This window comes from Anguilla anguilla, chromosome 9 (genome assembly GCF_013347855.1).
Source record: "Anguilla anguilla isolate fAngAng1 chromosome 9, fAngAng1.pri, whole genome shotgun sequence".
Lineage (NCBI taxonomy): Eukaryota > Metazoa > Chordata > Actinopteri > Anguilliformes > Anguillidae > Anguilla > Anguilla anguilla.
The window spans coordinates 54,696,552-54,717,488 of record NC_049209.1 but is presented as its reverse complement, the minus strand read 5'-3'; the positions used below and the strand labels follow the sequence as shown (position 1 = coordinate 54,717,488).

At 48.6% G+C, this 20,937-nt stretch overlaps 1 protein-coding gene across 3 annotated transcripts in view; it reads left to right on the top strand.

Annotated features, from left to right (window-relative positions):
- Positions 1–20,937, top strand: part of LOC118235511 (neuroligin-2-like) — a 52,941-nt gene that overhangs the window by 24,225 nt on the left and 7,779 nt on the right. For all 3 annotated transcript variants that reach the window (XM_035432940.1, XM_035432938.1, XM_035432939.1), the window contains 3 exons: positions 1,197–2,061; positions 9,508–9,561; positions 15,719–15,868. In XM_035432940.1, the coding sequence (XP_035288831.1) occupies positions 1,596–2,061; positions 9,508–9,561; positions 15,719–15,868 (670 nt within the window). In that variant the 5' untranslated portion in view covers positions 1,197–1,595. The remainder of the gene's footprint in view (positions 1–1,196; positions 2,062–9,507; positions 9,562–15,718; positions 15,869–20,937) is intronic.

Below are 20,937 nucleotides of genomic sequence, written 5' to 3'. Positions count from 1 at the left end.
CCGTGTCTTGGCCTCACCCATTCGAGGGGAAACAAAATGTCTGTTTCCTCCTGGCACAGTCTTGGCTGGTCGTTCTGCCAGTCTCCCCCTGTTGCCGTAAGTCTTCAGCAGAGAGATATGCTGGGCTGCCAGGTCAGAGCAGCAGTGCTTCAGTCTGTGAGGGCCGTTCAGTGCTTCCTGTCTGTCCATGCTATTAATTCCATTCCACCCCGGAGTGGAGACAGTGCCCCCTGGATTTTAGAAGGTCTCTCACTTACACATGTTGGTCACCAATCAGGCACCCTGAGCCAACCAGAGGAGGATGGGTTTCCCCTTTGAGCCTGGTTCCTTCCAAGGTTTCTTCCCATCTGCCACAGGGAGTTTTTCCTTGCCATCGTTGTTTTAGGCTTGCTCCTGTTGGGGTCTAGGCCAGGGTTGTTTGTGAAGCATATTGTGACAATTGCTGTGAAATATGCTACATAAATAAAATTTAATTGATTGACATCCCTCTGCAAGTGGCTGCAGTCCACCCATTAGTCCGTCTGATTATTGCCCGTGATCTGAAGACACATCTCTTCAGACCGTACCTGGACTAACTATCACCACTCTGCAGGGCACTCCCAATCTAGGATCACTCTTATCCCTTGTATCCTTCTATCTTGTTCCTCTAGCACTTTCATGTTACACTTGTATCTCCATCCAGCACTTATTTTGCACTGGTATCTGTATCTTGATGTTGTACCTCATTGTCATGCTTCCTAGTTTCACTTACCGCAACTTTGTGACCTAGCCTATGCTTACTGTCTGAACTGGACTTGATGAGTTCATGGCTATGGATAACTATTACATAATGAGTATTGTGCTTTATCGGGAATTGTGTTTTGTAGTTGTTCCAATGACCTTTGGTATGCACTTATTGTAGGAGGCTTTGGATAAAAGCATCTGCCAAATAAATGTAATGTAGCTGAATGTAATGTCTGTGTGGAAAACAGTTGTACTCCTAAAGACCCCAATGCTCCACTGCAGATTGTGTTGCTACGGGTTATAAACTGTGTGCGTGCGTGTGTGCACGTGTGCATGTGCGAGTGCGCATGTGTGTGTGTGTCTCTTATGTGTCTCTATCGCATATCCTGGTTTCCTGTACAGGAGCTGTTACTTTCCCCTGACCTTCCCATGACCTTGCCCTGACCTTTCCCTGACCTCTGTGTGTCCTGCAGGCAGGAGCTGAGTGGGGGGGTTAACCCCATGGTGACACAATGAGGACCGCGCACAGCGATGGAACGTAACAGAGCGCCACGCCCACTTCTGCTCTGCCCCGCCCCCTGGCCACGCCCGTTCTGAGCCGGCACTCCCACGGCAAGCACAGATGCATTACCGCAGCAACACAGGTCCACACACCCCCCTCCCCTGACTGCCCCCACCTCCCCGGCCCTGTTTTACCCACAATCCCTCACTCCAGCAGCTCCCCCGAGGGGGAGGGGGGGCAGGGGCTGCTTTCCTCTGTTTCCCACACCTCTTCTGTTTCCTGTGCCTCTCTCTTCCCTCTGTCTTTCCTCTCCTCCCTCGCTCTCCTCCTTCTCTCCGAGCTTCGCTGGGGCAACGTGATTGGCCCAGCCATGCCGTCCCTGCCGCTGCGCGCGAGGGGGCGGGGCCAGTGGCGGCTGTGGGACGCCTGCCTCTTGTGGCTGCTGGGCGTGGTGCTCCGCCCGGTGCTAACGCTAACGGCCCCGCCCGGCAGCCCCAAACACCCGACCGTCTCCACCAACTACGGGAAGCTGCGCGGGGTGTGGCGGGAGCTGGCCAGCGAGATCCTGGGCCCGGTGGAGCTGTACCTGGGGGTGCCGTACGCCAGCCCCCCCGTGGGGGAGCGCCGCTTCCAGCCGCCCGAGGCGCCGGGCTCCTGGCCCGACGTCCGCAACGCCACGCGCTTCGCCCCCGTCTGCCCGCAGAACGTGCACGGCGTGCTGCCCGAGATCATGCTGCCCGTCTGGTTCACCGACAACCTGGACGCCGCCGCCGGGTACTTCCAGAACCAGAGCGAGGACTGCCTGTACCTCAACATCTACGTGCCCACCGAGGAGGGTAAGCCCCGCCCCCGGCACACAGCCACGCCCACTGCGTGACATGGGGGGGGGGTTTGAGTGCTGGGGGAGGGGTTGAGTGAGATGACGGGTTGGCAAAGGTGAAGGTAATGGTGTGTCTGTGCTCTGTGCCGTAATGGTGTGTCTGTGATCTGTGCTGTAATGGTGTGTCTGTGCTCTGTGCTGTAATGGTGTGTCTGTGATCTGTGCTGTAATGGTGTGTCTGTGCTCTGTGCTGTAATGGTGTGTCTGCTCTGTGCTGTGATGGTCTATCTGTGCTCTGTGCTGTAATGGTGTGTCTGCTCTGTGCTGTGATGGTGTGTCTGTGCTCTGTGCTGTAATGGTGTGTCTGCTCTGTGCTGTAATGGTGTGTCTGTGCTCTGTGCTGTGATGGTGTGTCTGTGCTCTGTGCTGTGACGGTGTGTCTGTGCTCTGTGCTGTAATGGGGTGTCTGTGCTCTGTGCTGTGACGGTGTGTCTGTGCTCTGTGCTGTGATGGGGTGTCGGTGCTCTGTGCTGTGACGGTGTGTCTGTGCTCTGTGCTGTGATGGTGTGTCTGTGCTCTGTGTCTGTGCTTTGTGCTGTGATGGTGTGTCTGTGCTCTGTGCTGTAATGGTCTATCTGTGCTCTGTGCTGTGATGGTGTGTCTGTGCTCTGTGTCTGTGCTCTGTGCTGTGATGGTGTGTCTGTGCTCTGTGCTGTAATGGTGTGTCGGTGCTCTGTGCTGTAATGCTCTGTGTTTGTGGCGGGGGCGCTGGGTTGCTGTTAGGTGCTGCTGGGTTGCTGTTAGGTGCCGTTGGGTTGCTCCTGCTGGTTCAGTGATGGCAGCAGCTTTGCCCGGAGAGCGCTGGGTCATGTTCTGGCAGCGCGGGAGAGCTTTTTATGAATGGAAGACGTGCTCTTAGCCTTTTGAATGAGCCCCATTCAGAGTGAGGGTTGATTCTGTGTGAGGTTGTGCAGCAGAACAGTGGAGCTCGCACTAATGCTGAACCTCAGTCTGTCAGCAGATTTATGTTTTAATCCTGTACAGATCCCAGCACAGCCTGCTGTAAGCCTGACCGGCATCTATTCTGACAGAGAGGGAGAGGGAGAGAGAGGGAGAGAGAGAGCGCAAGGGAGGGAGAGAGAGAGAGAGAGAGCGAGGGAGGGAGGGAGGGAGGGAGGGGGAGAGAGCAGGAGCACAGAGAGAGAGAGAGAGCAGGAGCACAGAGAGAGAGAGCAGGAGCACAGAGAGAGAGAGAGAGAGCAGGAGCACAGAGAGAGAGAGAGCAGGAGCACAGAGAGAGAGAGAGAGAGCAGGAGAACTGACTCAGGGCTTATGTCACTCAACCCGTAGCGTTCAGATGAGGCTGTTATTACTGCATCAGCCCCAGTTCTGACCCCATCAGACCTGCACTCCACTCTGTACCATCAGCCCTTTCACTGCACACATCCAGAGACATCCACAAAACACCCTGTGTGACTGAACCACAGACCTCCCAATGCGACTGAACCACAGACCTCCCAATGTGACTGAACTACAGACCTCCCAATGTGACTGAACTACAGACCTCCCCATGTGACTGAAGCACAGACCTCCCAATGTGACTGAACTACAGACCCCCCCATGTGACTGAACCACAGACCTCCCAATGTGACTGAACTACAGACCTCCCCATGTGACTGAACCACAGACCTCCCCATGTGACTGAACTACAGACCTCCCCATGTGACTGAAGCACAGACCTCCCTGTGTGACTGAACTACAGACCTCCCCATGTGACTGAACTACAGACCTCCCCATGTGACTGAAGCACAGACCTCCCTGTGTGACTGAACTACAGACCTCCCCATGTGACTGAACCACAGACCTCCCAATGTGACTGAACTACAGACCTCCCTGTGTGACTGAACTACAGACCTCCCCGTGTGACTGAACTACAGACCTCCCCATGTGACTGAAGCACAGACCTCCCTGTGTGACTGAACTACAGACCTCCCCATGTGACTGAACTACAGACCTCCCCATGTGACTGAAGCACAGACCTCCCTGTGTGACTGAACTACAGACCTCCCTGTGTGACTGAACTACAGACCTCCCCATGTGACTGAAGCACAGACCTCCCTGTGTGACTGAACTACAGACTTCCCCATGTGACTGAACTACAGACCTCCCCATGTGACTGAAGCACAGACCTCCCCATGTGACTGAACCAGACTACTGTGCTATAAGGCCTCTCCTCGTTCTGCAGTGGGGGGTTGGGGGGTGGGGGGGGTGGTGGGGAGGTGTTGAGGGGGCCGTCGGTGTGAAAGTCTGTAAATAAATGTGAAAGAATGTGAGCTCGGGTGCAAAGCCTCTTTTGATGAAAGAACAAACCCTTCGGATTATGTTTGTTTTAATATTCCAGTTGGCCCGGATAAGCTGGGGCTGACGGGAGCACTGTGTCGTGGGGCCTCGGGTGCATGAGATGCACATAAGAACGTGAGCAGGGAGGCTGCAGGCTCACACACGGATGTGTAATTATAAATAATCACCCTCTCCTTCACTGAAATAATAATGGCCCTGCTGGCAGCCAATGTTCAAAGCTAAGGTAGCTGGGATCATGTTAATATATATGCTAATAAACACTGTATACAGCAGAACCAGTTCTGCTGCTTTGTTTTACGGACAGTTCTGTGGGGTGCGTGCGTTGTGACTTACGTTCAGAGCAGTACCCTGCCAGCTCCTTAAATTTGACTCATCAATTAATCGTTCCAGGCCCTGCAACAATTCAGGAATTGAGCGACTCACTTATTAATTGTGTTGTCACAAAAAACAGTAAAATGTTTGTGTGTTTGATGAGGAAAAGCACCTTTTTAATGAGTTTGATTGAATCGGTGGCCAAAAATGAGGGGAAGCAAACACAAGCCGGTCTTACTCCAGTGGGCCGGTCGCTGGGTTCAGCGGCGATCAGGGTCAAATCTGCTTCCTGTGAACTGCTCAGCCAGACTGGTCTGATGAGGACCGGGATCTAAAGAAAGTGTCAAAACGGCCAATGGCCTGTCCCGGAACAATCCTGCATCTCATTACTGAATTTATATAGACCGCTGGAGGGGGCTGCTTGGGGCAGTTGGTGGGGGGGGGGGGGGGGGGGGGGGGTGGGGGGGGGATGCTCCAGGTCTGCAGTGTCTGCTGAATTTTAGTGTGTTTCAGAATGTACTATATTAAATTAAAGAGTTAACTTTCTGGTGTTTTTGAAAGTATTTCAGTTTTAGGGTACATTTTTGATTGGCCTAGACAGTGTTTTGTGTACAATGAAGGATGTTTCTGATGGCTTTACAGTGACGGGTATATGGTCATAAAGGGACTTGTGGTCTAAAGTAAGACAATACACTTCAGGTAACTGCAGCACAACATACTTCTCGAAAGACTTCCTTCTGGGTGTAAGCAGTCTGTAGAAAGCTGCTCTCGCTCTCTCTCTCTCTCTCTCTCTTGCTCTCTCTGTTGAATTGTATTTTCGCTTTGCAGGGTTTGTCTGTTCGCTGACACCTTTTCATTAAATAACATACACAAACATCAAACGCGTGGCGGTTTCCTTCTGCTGAAATGCAGGAGGCTGAATAATTCATGCTGTCTCTGAATGTATTAATAATCTCAGCTTCCTGGGACCTGCTGCCTGGGAGAGGGAGGATGTGAGTGAGCTAAGAGTCCCCAGTACAGGACATACCAAACATATACCAAACATATGCCAAACACATGTCAAACACATACCAAACATATACCAAACACATGCCAAATGCTTACCAAACACTTACCAAACACTCACTTAACATATATCAAACACATACCAAACACTTACCAAGCACATACCAAACACTTACGAAACATATACCAAACACTTACCAACACATATACCAAACATATACCAAACACTTACCAAACACATACCAAACACTTACCAAGCATATACCAAAAATTTACCAAACATATACCAAATACATGTCGGTGTTAGTGTGCTGGTGCTAGTGTGCTGGTATTAGCGTGCTGGTGCTAGTGTGCTGGTGTTAGTGTGCTGGTGCTAGTGTGCTGGTGTTAGTGTGCTGGTGCTAGCGTGCTGGTGCTAGTGTGCTGGTGCTAGCGTGCTGGTGCTAGCGTGCTGGTGTTAGTGTGCTGGTGCTAGCGTGCTGGTGTTAGTGTGCTGGTATTAGCGTGCTGGTGCTAGTGTGCTGGTGTTAGCCTGCTGGTGCTAGTGTGCTGGTGTTAGCCTGCTGGTGCTAGTGTGCTGGTGTTAGTGTGCTGGTGCTAGTGTGCTGGTGTTAGTGTGCTGGTGCTAGCGTGCTGGTGCTAGTGTGCTGGTGCTAGCGTGCTGGTGTTAGTGTGCTGGTGCTAGCGTGCTGGTGCTAGTGTGCTGGTATTAGCGTGCTGGTGCTAGTGTGCTGGTGTTAGCCTGCTGGTGCTAGTGTGCTGGTGTTAGCCTGCTGGTGCTAGTGTGCTGGTGTTAGTGTGCTGGTGCTAGTGTGCTGGTGTTAGTGTGCTGGTGCTAGCGTGCTGGTGCTAGTGTGCTGGTGCTAGCGTGCTGGTGCTAGCGTGCTGGTGTTAGTGTGCTGGTGCTAGCGTGCTGGTGTTAGTGTGCTGGTGCTAGCGTGCTGGTGTTAGTGTGCTGGTGCTAGGGTGCTGGTGTTAGTGTGCTGGTGCTAGTGTGCTGGTGTTAGCCTGCTGGTGCTAGTGTGCTGGTGCTAGCGTGCTGGTGTTAGCGTGCTGGTGCTAGTGTGCTGGTGTTAGCCTGCTGGTGTTAGTGTGCTGGTGCTAACCTGCTGGTGTTAGTGTGCTGTTGCTAGTGTGCTGGTATTAGCGTGCTGGTGCTAGTGTGCTGGTGTTAGCCTGCTGGTGCTAGTGTGCTGGTGTTAGCCTGCTGGTGTTAGTGTGCTGGTGTTAGCCTGCTGGTGCTAGTGTGCTGGTGTTAGCCTGCTGGTGTTAGTGTGCTGGTGCTAGTGCTAGTGTGCTGGTGTTAGCCTGCTGGTGTTAGCGTGCTGGTGTTAGTGTGCTGGTGCTAGTGTGCTGGTGTTAGCCTGCTGGTGTTAGCATCCTGGTGCTAGTGTGCTGGTGTTAGCCTGCTGGTGCTAGTGTGCTGGTGTTAGCCTGCTGGTGCTAGTGTGCTGGTGTTAGCCTGCTGGTGCTAGTGTGCTGGTGTTAGCCTGCTGGTGTTAGCCTGCTGATGTTAGTGTGCTGGTGCTAGTGTGCTGGTGCTAGCGTGCTGGTGCTAGTGTGCTGGTGCTAGTTGGGGTTAGGGGTTTCTGGGCTGCACTCCTGGGTTTACAGGGCTCTGTTTGTGCTTGTTTTACACGCTCTCTGAAATGTGTTTTCTTTGCGTTCAGTTAGAGCTGGATATCTGCCTAATCCAGGCCTCCACATCTCGTTAGGCTTCTCCTGTACTCTGCCTGTTTTTGTAGAATTTGGCTTCATGAAACCATCAAACATTTTACTCCAAACTCCAGTGAGAATATGTATTTAATCTTCTTTAATCTTTATTGGACAGGATGCAGGCTCTTCATTGGCTGCGAGACCAAGACTACCTGATACACTGATTTTCAGCCTGAGCTTGTGGAACAGAGTTGCCTATAGCAAAGCAGGTTCTGCTGTCCTGGGATGAGAGATTATTCTGGGAGGGCGTAATCTTTGTGCTTTTCAGATTCACTGCCAGGGCAAAGTTTGATGGTTTTTCTCCAGTAGATCCAGGTGCTGCTGTAGCCCTTTTCCAGTGGGTGATAGTGTAAAACAGATCTTCTGAACAAGGCTGGAGCATTCTCACATAGGAGAATGGGAGTGATGATGTCATCCTGAATAGTTAGGAGAGGGAGTGATGATGTCATCCTGCATAGTTAGGAGAGGGTGTGATGTCATCCTGCATAGTTAGGAGAGGGAGTGATGATGTCATCCTGCATAGTTAGGAGAGGGAGTGATGATGTCATGCTGCATAGTTAGGAGAGGGAGTGATGATGTCATCCTGAGGGGAGGGGTCAGTAAGTACGGTGGCTCTGTGGGGGTAAGGGTGGGGGCTGGGGGCACGATGGCTCGGTGGCGGTGGGGGGGGGGTAGGGGGCACGGTGGCGCGGCGGTGGGGGGGGGGGCGGTAGGGGGCACGGTGGCGCGGTGGGGGGGGTGGGGGGCACGATGGCTCTGCGGGGGTAAAGGGGAGGTGGGGGGCACGATGGCTCTGTGGGGGTAAGGGGGGGGTGGGGGGCACGATGGCTTGGTGGCGTTGGGGGGGGGTGGTGGGGGGCACGGTGGCGTGGTGGGGTGGGGGGGGGTGGGGGGCACGATGGCTCTGCGGGGGTAAGGGGGAGGTGGGGGGCACGATGGCTTGGTGGCGTTGGGGGGGGGGTGGTGGGGGGCACGGTGGCGCGGTGGGGTGGGGGGGAGTGGGGGGCACGATGGCTTGGTGGCGTTGGGGGGGGGGGGTGGTGGGGGGCACGGTGGCGCGGTGGGGTGGGGGGGGGGTGGGGGGCACGATGGCTTGGTGGCGTTGGGGGGGGGTGGTGGGGGGCACGGTGGCGTGGTGGTGTGGGGGTTTGTGGGGGGCACGATGGCTCTGCGGGGGTAAGGGGGAGGTGGGGGGCACGATGGCTTGGTGGCGTTGGGGGGGGGGGGGTGGGGGGCACGGTGGCGCGGTGGGGTGGGGGGGGGGTGGGGGGCACGATGGCTCTGCGGGGGTAAGGGGGGGCCGCCTGGCGGCTTTGACAGGCTGAGGCAGGGAAGCGAATGAGGGAGATGGGTATCTGCGGCTGCTACAGACCGCTACCTGGGCCTCCGTGCATTTAACTGACAAGCGCTAATCTGTCTGACCCCCCCCCGCCCCCCGCGTCTGCCCCCTGCTCCCTCCTCCCATTGCCCTGCAGACGCTTCGTGGCCCCACCCCTTCTGTCTCGTTCCCATGGTTACCAGCTCACCTCTTTCCCTGCCAGGTGGCTGATTTCATGACAGGAACAGGCTTCAGACAGGACTCCGTACAGCCTCATCCATCCATCCATCCATCCATCCCCAGCCCCCCTTCCTCTCTCTCTCTCTCTCTCTCTCCTTCTCTCTCTTTCTCCCTCTTTCTCTTGTTCCCTCTATCTCTCTCTACCTCTTCACCAGAGGATTAAGTATAAGTCTTATTATCTGTGTGTCTTACAGAGTAACTATGTGGCAGTTATAGGGTTATAGTATGCCCTATAGGGGCATTTACAGGGTTATAGTATGTCCTATATGGGCAGTTACAGGGTTATAGGGGCAGTTACAGGGTTATAGTATGTAATACATACTTACATAGTAATATTTCGCATAGCCCCACCCCACAGGGCAGTACAGACAGGTTTTCTCTCTTTCCTCTTTCTGATGGGTGTGTCAGTGCTTCATTCCTGCTCTTTTTCTGTTAGATTTGGCAGATTACATGTGTGCCCTTTTTCTAAATGTCTGTATGTATTTTTCTCTCTCTTTGTTGTGTGCGCAGGACCGCTGACAAAAAAACCTCCTGACCCAGCAGCCAACCGGCCCCGAGAACAAGGTACCTTCCCCGGCTCTACCTGGCTCACCTGCACAGTGTGTGTGTGTGTACTCCCTCTGGCATGCTCTACCTGGCTCACCTGCACTTGTGTGTGTGTGTGTGTGTGTGTGTATGTTCGTGCATCTGTGCGTGTGTGTGCATGTGTGTACTCCCTCTGGCATGCTCTACCTGTCTCACCTACACCTATGTCTGTCTTTACAAGTGTGTGTGTGTGTGTGGAATACAAATGTGTGTGAGTATGTGAGTATGACTGATTATCTTTGCAGGTGTGTCTATTACTAAAATACATTTACATTTAAAGTCTGATTGAAGATTTTAGTGCACTGTGGGTGAACCAGCTGATTGTTATAGCATGTTATAACCCAACAGTGTGGTATCAACTGAATGTTATAGCATGTTATATCCCAACAGTGTGATATCAACTGAATGTTATAGCATGTTTTAACCCAACAGTGTGGTATCAACTGAATGTTATAGCATGTTATAACCCAATGGTGTGATATCTGCTGAATGTTATAGCATGTTATAACCCAACAGTGTGATATTGGCTGAGTGTTATAGCATGTTATAACCGAACAGTGTGGTATCAACTGAATGTTATAGCATGTTTTAACTCAACAGTGTGGTATCAACTGAATGTTATAGCATGTTATAACCCAACGGTGTGATATCTGCTGAATGTTATAGCATGTTTTAACCCAACGGTGTGGTATCAACTGAATGTTATAGCATGTTATAACCCAATGGTGTGATATCTGCTGAATGTTATAGCATGTTATAACCCAACAGTGTGATATTGGCTGAGTGTTATAGCATGTTATAACCCAACAGTGTGGTATCAACTGAATGTTATAGCCTGTTTTAACCCAACAGTGTGGTGTCAACTGAATGTTATAGCATGTTATAACCCAACGGTGTGATATCTGCTGAATGTTATAGCATGTTATAACCCAACGGTGTGATATCTGCTGAATGTTATAGCATGTTTTAACCCAACGGTGTGGTATCAACTGAATGTTATAGCATGTTATAACCCAACAGTGTGATATCTGCTGAATGTTATAGCATGTTATAACCCAACACTGTGATATTGGCTGAGTGTTATAGCATGTTATAACCCAACAGTGTGGTATCAACTGAATGTTATAGCATGTTATAACCCAACGGTGTGATATCTGCTGAATGTTATAGCATGTTATAACCCAACAGTGTGATATTGGCTGAGTGTTATAGCATGTTATAACCCAACAGTGTGGTATCAACTGAATGTTATAGCCTGTTTTAACCCAACAGTGTGGTGTCAACTGAATGTTATAGCATGTTATAACCCAACGGTGTGATATCTGCTGAATGTTATAGCATGTTATAACCCAACAGTGTGGTATCAACTGAATGTTATAGCATGTTTTAACCCAACAGTGTGGTATCAACTGAATGTTATAGCATGTTATAACCCAACGGTGTGATATCTGCTGAATGTTATAGCATGTTATAACCCAACAGTGTGATATTGGCTGAGTGTTATAGCATGTTATAACCCAACAGTGTGGTATCAACTGAATGTTATAGCATGTTTTAACCCAACAGTGTGGTATCAACTGAATGTTATAGCATGTTATAACCCAACGGTGTGATATTGGCTGAGTGTTATAGCATGTTTTAACCCAACGGTTTGGTATCGGCTGAATGTTATAGCATGTTTTAACCCATCAGTGTGGTATCAACTGAATGTTATAGCATGTTTTAACCCAACGGTGTGGTATCAACTGAATGTTATAGCATGTTATAACCCAAAGGTGTGGTATCAACTGAATATTATAGCATGTTTTAACCCAACAGTTTGGTATCGGCTGAATGTTATAGCATGTTATAACCCAACGGTGTGATATCTGCTGAATGTTATAGCATGTTATAACCCAACAGTGTGATATTGGCTGAGTGTTATAGCATGTTATAACCCAACGGTGTGATATTGGCTGAGTGTTATAGCATGTTATAACCCAACAGTGTGATATTGGCTGAGTGTTATAGTATGTTTTAACCCAACATGCTGACTGTGGCTGACAGACCTACAGGATGATGCACAGCTGTCTCTGGTTTCTGTTGCTGGCTAATTCGCGGCTTGCGAGTTCACGCGCTGAGCTGCGCCGGAAGTGTCTTCCTCAGACTCACGTCTGCGGGAGCCCGGCGCGTGACCTGTGGTGTGATGATAGCGGGGGCTGACATCACATGTTTAGCGGGAGAGCACACGCCCGTCTGCATGCTGTGGAACAGCAGCGTGAGCGTCGCTGGGCTTTCCAACCTGGGGAGAAGCGGGGGGAATGTATCATAAAATGTAAAACAAAATGCATATATGCATTCCTAGAATAACACTGAGATACAGCAGATATCACTGCTTCTAAATGTTATCAGTGCTGTGCGGGATAGCACAGATCTGTTTCATCGCATCCCCATCTCCACGTTCACACAGTATTCCTGCACATATTATGTCTTCATCTTGAGTTGAGATGAAAATAACACCTTTTTAGAACTGGCATTAGAGGCATGGTGTAGCGTGTTTTTTATTGAATGGCAGGTATTTATGTGAAGCTGAGCACTGTCTTCAGATGGGACGTCCCGTGTATAGGACGTCCCCCCCCCCCCTCACCTCGGCCTGTGAGCCTGTGATTCTGGACCTCTTTCAGGAATTGAAGCACAGCCCCTCCCTTAGGCATTACACCACTCTGCACACTGAGGTCTTTCTGGGTTGTGCTATAGATAGAAATGCAGTTTTTTGGGGCGTGTTTGCTGGTTGCTCTGCTCTGTGACCGCTGAGCTCAGCTCATTGGTCAGCTGTGAGCGGTAGATGTGAGAGAGAGCTCTCTGTAGTGGTAGATGTGAGAGAGAGCTCTGTAGTGGTAGATGTGAGAGAGAGCTCTCTGTAGTGGTAGATGTGAGAGAGAGCTGTCTGTAGTGGTAAATGTGAGAGAGAGCTCTGTAGTGGTAGATGTGAGAGAGCTCTCTGTAGTGGTAGATGTGTGTGAGAGAGAGCTCTGTAGTGGTAGATGTGAGAGAGAGCTCTCTAGTGGTAGATGTGAGAAAGAGCTCTCTGTAGTGGTAGATGTGTGAGAGAGCTCTCTGTAGTGATAGATGTGAGAGAGCTCTCTGTAGTGGTAGATGTGGGAGAGAGCTCTCTGTAGTGGTAGATGTGTGAGAGAGCTCTCTGTAGCGGTAGATGTGAGAGAGAGAGCTCTAGTGGTAGAAGTGTGAGAGAGAGTTCTGTAGTGGTAGATGTGAGAGAGAGCTCTCTGTAGTGGTAGATGTGTGAGAGAGAGCTCTGTAGTGGTAGATGTGAGAGAGAGAGCTCTGTAGTGGTAGAAGTGTGAGAGATAGCTCTGTAGTGGTAGATGTGAGAGAGAGCTCTCTGTAGTAATAGATGTGAGAGAGAACTCTCTGTAGTGGTGGATGTGAGAGAGAGCTCTCTGTAGTAATAGATGTGAGAGAGAACTCTCTGTAGCGGTAGATGTGAGAGAGAGAGCACTCTGTAGTGGTAGATGAATGTGGCTGTTAATACTAAAAATACAGTTAATAGCAATTCTGAGTGTACAGAACATTTCCACACATCCTGCCTTTCAATAAAAACATAATGTCCAATGACATTTTTAAATTGTTAAATAATCCAGACCTTTAAACATGAAAATGCTGCTATTGCCTTCAAAATATTTTTGGAGATATTTTAGTGATATTGTAGTTATGCACGCATGCACAACAAACGCACACATGCACAACACACCCACACACACGCACAAGCATGCATTGGACATGTGTGAGTGTTTATACAGTACCATTCATAAAATAATTACTCAGTTCACATGCGAGTGGCTCTCTCTGCAAGGAGAGAGCAGGGTGCTAGCATCATATGAGTCACCAAAAAGTGGGTTAGCCATTTTATTTCTCCTGCAATAACAGTGGCAAATTCAGGTACACAGCTTACCCATAACCCCCTGCAGTGTGAGGGATCCTGGCCTTCAGACACTGCAGGAGGCCAAGCCAACACTGTGAAGCCTTATTGAGAGAGAGGAGTCCTCCAGGGCTCTCCAGACAGCCTGACATAAAACCACAGAAGAAGAGAGAGAGACAAGGACTCTTAAGTGTGTGTGTTTGTGTGTGCGCGTGTGTGTGAGAGTGTGTATGTGTGAGTGTGTATGTTTACTTGTGAGGGTGTGTGTGTGCACATGGGTGTAAGTGTGTATGTGTGATTGTTGTGTGTCTACATGTGTGTATGAGTGTTTTGTGAGGGTGTCTGTGTGTGTGCATGTGTGCACGTGTATGTGTGTTTATTCACGAGGGTTTGTGTGTATGAATGTTTTATGAGAGTGTCTGTGTGTGTGTGTGTGTGTGTGCGTGCACGTGTGTATGTGTGTTTATTTGTGAGATTGTGTGTGTCTGTTTGTGTGTGTGTCGAAGTCTCTATGTGTGAGTGTGTGCACATGTGTGTATGTGTGTTTATTTGTGAGGGTGTGTGTGTGTGTGTGTGTGTGAAATCTATTCTAGTTCAGGTGCTGATTCTGGTGGGGAGGTGTGGAAATGTGTGATTGGAAAGTGTCTCCATGGTAACAGTCAGAGAGTGAGTCAGTGGGATGGAATGGTGGTGTGGTGATTGGAGACATTTGAAACAGTTGTCATGGCAATGCAGCATCATCGCCACCTGCATGTGTTCTTGTTTTACGTGCTTTGTGTGTGTGTTTGTCTGTGAGCACGTTTGCATGTGTGTTTGTGTGGTGCATGCCTGTGTGTGTTTATGTGTGATAAAGAAACAGGATCATTCTTCCTTCCACTCTTTCCTTCCCCCTTCCTCTCCCCCCCTCTCTTTTTCTCTCTCTCTCTCACTCTTTTGGATAAGCAGGCACAGTCATGTATCTTTCCACATTATCTGAGAGTGATACAAATGTACACACTACACTCATTAAACTACACACTATACTTAATAAACTAAAAAGTACCCACAATTACACTGTACACTCACTAAATGAACACTACACTAATTTATTGTTAGTGATATTTATTCTACGTGAGAGTGATATCAGGATTGTGGGTTTGTTTTATTTAGTCTGTGAGAGTGATATCAGGATTGTGTGTTAGTTTTATTTAGTCTATGTGAGAGTGATATCAGGATTGTGTGTTTGCTTTATTTAGTCTATGTGAGAGTGATATCAGGATTGCGTGTTTTCTTTATTTAGTCTATGTGAGAGTGATATCAGGATTGCATGTTTTCTTTATTTAGTCTATGTGAGAGATATCAGGATTGTGTGTTTGTTTTATTTAGTCTGTGAGAGTGATATCAGGATTGTGTGTTAGTTTTATTTAGTCTATGTGAGAGTGATATCAGGATTGTGTGTTTGCTTTATTTAGTCTGTGAGAGTGATATCAGGATTGCGTGTTAGTTTTATTTAGTCTATGTGAGAGTGATATCAGGATTGTGTGTGTGATATTGTGTGTTCTGTCAACTGAGTCAGTGGAAATGTTGAAAGTTTTGATGTAATAGAATTTGGGCCAGAATGCTTTCAGTTCTACCCTCATCTGAAAACTGCTATTTTTGCTGGTTAGAATTTTCATTAACATTTTTAATTAGTTCAACAAGATAAAATTCCAGGATTCAGCTGTACGAGGTTAAGCTGTGAGGCTGAAAGTGTTTCTTAATGAAGTGATTAACTGGCCCTTTGTGTTCTTCTGTCCCCTGTGTGTGTGTGTGTGTGTGTGTGTGTGTGTGTGCGTGCGTGCGTGCGTGCATATGTGCGTTTCTGTGTACGTGCACGTGTGTGTGCATGCATATGTGTGTACGTGTACATGTGTGTGTGCGTGCATGTGTGTGTGTGCGTGCGTGTGCGTTTGTGTGTGTGTGTTTGTATGTTTGTGTGTGTGTGTGTGTGTGTGCGCGTGCGTGTGTGTGCGTGTGCATTTGTACGTTTGTGTGTGTGCGTGCGCGTGCGTGCGTGTGTGCGTGTGTGTGCTTGTACGTGTGTGCGTGTGTGTGTGTGTGTTTGTACGTTTGTGTGTGTGTGTGTGTGTACATGTGCGCGTGCGTGTGGGTGTGCATGTGCGCGTGCGTGTGGGTGTGCGTGTGTGTGTGTGTGTTTGTACGTGTGTGTGTGTGTGTGTGTGCATTGCGTGTGTGCAGATATTCGTGACCGCAGGAGGAAGCCGGTGATGATGTTCATTCATGGCGGCTCCTACATGGAGGGCACAGGGAACATGTTTGATGCCAGCGTCCTGGCTGCCTACGGCAACGTCATCGTGGTCACCATCAACTACCGGCTGGGTGTGCTGGGTGAGTACTGCACATCAGCGTCTGTGTGTGTGTCCGTCAGTGTCAGTGTCAGTGTGTGTGTCTGGCTTTCTCTCACTCTACTCTCTCTCTCGCTCTCTCTCTGACTCTTTCTGTCTGTCGCTATCTCTCTGTTTTTCTGTTGTTGGCTGGGGGTGGCTGGGGGTAGTTGGGGGTGGCTGGGGGTGGCTGGGGGTAGTTTACTCTTTCAGAGATCGGCAGTAATGGGCCCGATATGCAAATGAGCATGACATAATCACGCAGCTCGTTAACGACATGCTAACAAAGTCCGGGGTCCTAATTGGGCCCTGCAGCCAGTGGTGCCGATAAAAACACAATTTCCTGTAAACTCTTCCCTCCCCATCCAAAATCCTCTAAAAATATCGCCGGCGACGGCGCCCCTCTGCTCGGCGACGGCGCGCCCGCGTGTGCACCACACAGCCGCACGGCCTCATTAACTCATTCACCCAGGAAGTGAGACACTGAGGAGCTTCCTGTCCCGCCCCACGCACTTCCTCTTTCGCCTCTCAGCCCTCAGGGAGTGAGGGATGAGCTGCTCACTCTCGCTTTGCACATTATATGTTATATATTTCATATATTGCATACATTGTATTATATATTATATAGTATATTTTGTGATATATACTATATACAGTGCTGTGAAAAAGTATTTGCCCCCATCCAAATTTCTTCTAGTAGTGCATATTTGTCACCCTGAATGGTTTCAGATGTTTAAATAAAATGTAATATTAGACAAAGTAATAGTGGAAATCAGAAAGGGGGCTAATACTTTTTCACCGCACTGTATTTAAAATATTATTTTGGAAATTATATATTACATACAGTATATCATCTTATATCTTATATATATTATCTCATATATTACATGTTCTAATTTTCTCTGGCTGTGTTCATGGCTTTTAATTCCTTCCAGAGCAGAACAGATGTTTATACACTGTGAGCCCATCAATCACTGTTTATATCTCCGACATGTTTGTATTTCTGCCCAGAACCCCTATGTGTTAACATATATGAAAATGTTATGTTAGCTCATAAAACAAATGGTAACAGTGGGAAAATAAATATTTTAGTACTTCAGTGATTTTTTTGACAGAATCATATTTTTAAACCTGATTCACTGTGTTTCACTGTGCCTGATTCATAAATGAATAAACTCAGAAGAGAGAGATGCTCTGATTATCACTGAAACAGAAATGAAGAATAAAATATTAATATTTCTATTGTCCTCGAAGGAGAATTTGTCATGCGGCTTGCACAAAATATTGGCCATTTATGAAAAATATTTTACCGTGTAATTCAGGAAATAGGCTCTGAGGAGCAATGCCTTGAGCACACCTGTACAGGTGCGTTTGCCCACCTGCTGGGCTGTTTGAACCGGCAGGTGCAGAAGCTGGATTAAAGTGGGATAGTCTCTCTCTGGATTAGAGTGCGATAGTCTCTCTCTGGATTAAAGTGGGATAGTCTCTCTCTGAATTTGGAAGGGATAGTCGCTCTCTGTATTGATCTGAGTCTGTTGGCAGTCTCCCTGTTTTTATGTAGAGCTGTATGGTATAGCAGGATGTGCAGACTGTTCAGGGGTTTTGGAAAGTGTAGTGATGTTGCATCGAATCCTCCTCTTTCCCAGAATTCAGAGGGACATTGTGTATCGTTCTCCCCTTCCCGTTCGGTCATCAGTCACTCATCCATCTTTCTGCGTTTCAGCCATCATATTCATCTCTATACATCACCTCTTTATCTCAGACACACATCTCCACCCTTAATAAAGCGCCATCCATCACTCTGGCCCTCCTCTCCTCATCTACCCCCCCCCCCCTCTCTCTCCCTCTCTCTCTCTCTCTGTCTCCTACTCAGACATTAGCCACACATCAGAACAGTTTCTGCTGAAGCATTTCGTGCTTGAATGTTTATCTTGTGCTGTTATCGTGGTTGGATCGTGGCCGATGTTCGGTTAATTTAGCACATTGGTGATAATTAGTTTAAACCCGAGCTGTCCTGAGCCTTGATTAATGATTAATGAGATTCAACAGTTAGCTGCTCTGAGAGCCAATCATCTTACGTGTCCTGGCCGTGTCCCAGGGAAACGCAGTAAAGGGAAAGGCGGGGCTTAACGAACAGAGAGCCAATCATCTTGCGTGTTCTGGCTGTGTCCCAGGGAAACGGAGCAAAGGGAAAGGCGGGGCTTAACGAACAGATAGCCAGTCGTCTTGCGTGTTCTGGCTGTGTTCCAGGGAAACGGAGAAAAGGGAAAGGCGGGGCTTAACGAACAGAGAGCCAATCGTCTTGCGTGTTCTGGCCATTTCCCAGGGAAATGGAGTAAAGGGAAGGGCAGGGCTTAATGCTCAGAGAGCCAATCATCTTGCGTGTTCTGGCCGTGTCCCAGGGAAACGGAGTAAAGGGAAGGGCGGGGCTTAAGCTTGAGTGTGCTAACGGACTGCAGGCTGCAGTCGTAACAGCTTCCCAGTCTCAGACCACATGCCCTGTGGATTTCTCTATGAGCCTGGGGAGTCACTTCTGTTCGCTGTGCTGTGGGCGAGCAGTACTGCTGTTCTGTCTGCAGCCCAAGCTAATGCTAACGCTGAGTGCTGTACTCTAGGACAGAGATGCCCACCTGCCCTGCTCCAGACTCAGAGTCTGGACTGTAGATTCAGTGTGTATATAACCAGCATTTCAGCACCATGGACAGTGGCAGTGTGTATAACCTGCATTTCAGCACCATGGACAGTGGCAGTGTGTATAACCTGCATTTCAGCACCATGGACAGTGTGCATAACCTGCATGGGCAGTGTCTATACCCTGTGTCTCAGCACCATGGACAGTGTGTATAACCTGCATGGGCAGTATCTATACCCGTCATTTCAGCACCATGGACAGTGTGTATAACCTGCATGGGCAGTGTCTATACCCTGTGTCTCAGCACTATGGACAGCGTGTATAACCTGCATGGGCAGTGTCTATATCCTGTGTCTCAGCACTATGGACAGTATGTATACCCTGTGTCTCAGCACCATGGACAGTGTGTATACCCTGTGTCTCAGCACCATGGACAGTGTGTATACCCTGTGTCTCAGCACCATGGACAGTGTGTATACCCTGCATGGGCAGTGTCTATACGCTGTGTCTCAGCACCATGGACAGTGTCTCAGCACACACAGTATCTCTTCCTAAGCGCTCCACTCCCACTCTGTGCTGCTGGGAAACCCACAGCGGGGCCATTACTGTCCATCCCAGTGCATCTTCCCGGCATCAGCAGATTCAATCAATCAATTATGACATAATACTGCATTAGAGGCCAGACAGGGAGGAGCACACCTCAGAGACCACAGGGAGACGAGCCAAACACTGCCACACAGCTTACACCATAATAATACCAATCATAATCATCATAATAATAATAATAATGGTGATGATAATAATAATAATAATCATCATCATCATCATCATAATAATAATGATGAAACCTTTATGTCTGGTGAAATGTGATTTTTACACCTCAAAATACTGTACACAAAAATGGAGAACAACTTTTGTGGGTAAAAAAATCATTAAGATTTAAGATTTTGGTTTTACGATCAAGATTTTGATTAAATTTGGGATTTTTTCGATATTATTAGCAAGAATTGTGGTAATTCAGGTAATACCCAACTATAATATACCATAAGAATCATATCTATATCTGTGGTGATGTATCAGACAGTGATTTTATGATGGATGCACGTCTGTTGCCATAGTGACAGGAGGATAGATACAGGTGTTCCACAAATGTAGTTTAAATACATCACCATGACAACTGCTCCTTAAATGCAATGAGCCAAAGTATAGTACTGTCCTTTTGTGTGTCTGTGTGTGTGCGTGCATGCGTGTGTGTGTGTCCATGAGTGTGTGTGTGAGTTGAGAACTGTAGTTTTGTAAGATGATTTTTTAAGTAAGGAACAAGTGATAATGTTCGGAAGGAAGGAGAGAGAAAGAGATTCAGTCCCTGTGTTCTAGAAGTGGGCGGTGTTGTGTTGTTCTTTTCTTTTCTGAAAGGAGGAGTAGGAAAGACATTATTTTTTCTTTCTGAACATTTTCATTCTGTGTTTCTTATCTGAAGTGCTTTGCAGCACTTTTAAATGTGTTTAAGGGCAGACACAGACAGACGTGTGGGTCTGGCTCAGCGGTATGGGGCAAGCGACAGTGTGTCACAGGCAGCATGGTCTTAACCAGCCAGGCCATGCACCACGCGGGTTAAAGGACCTTTCACTCAGCCAATCACTGCACGCGATCTGGCAATGGCTTCAATCCACTCTGCCAATCACTGTATCCGATCTGGCAGCGGCTTCAATCCACCAGAGACCGTGACATGTTCGCTGATCTTGTGGTTCATGAAAACGAGGAAATGATGGCGCTTGTCAGTGGTGTCGTTTACATTCCAGATCACACCTGGATATTCCTGCTAAAACGCAGGAATCGCCCGTGGAAATGATCTGACAACCAACAAAATCCACCGGAGATTTCAGCAGGTTGTCTGGTTGCTTCAAATAAACGCGAGAATCTCGAGAGGATTCAGATCTGTAGTTATTTGTGAGTAGTAGGCCTATTGCTCTGTAAACCCAAATGGATTTAATATTAAACTGGCCAACATATTCTAACATACCCAGAATAAATTCTCCTCCTCCTTGATTACTGTTGTTTTTGCACTGGTTTTGCTGGCTGCTGCTGCCGTGGGGTTGTTGGGGATTGCAGTTGCGCGTGCGGCTCAGTGAGTCCTGGCGGCTCCGCAGTCCCGCTCGCGCGACGCTGAACATTACGTCACCGGTCCCCGGGCTTAGCGCTGCGCTGGAGGCAGAGGGAACCCCGCGCCAGCGCTCGTACCCGTCTCTAATTCCGGCTGTACCTCGCCGTTTGATAGGTGCCCTGGGGGGCGGAAAATTCTCTCTCCATAAGAACTCTTTCACAGAGAGACGGCTGCTGCTCCCTTTTTTTACCCTTTTATAGACGGGCACTGGGAAGGAAGGGCTTTACAATAGAGCCGAGTTCCTGTTTCTGTTTTTATGATTTTGCCGATTTCAGTC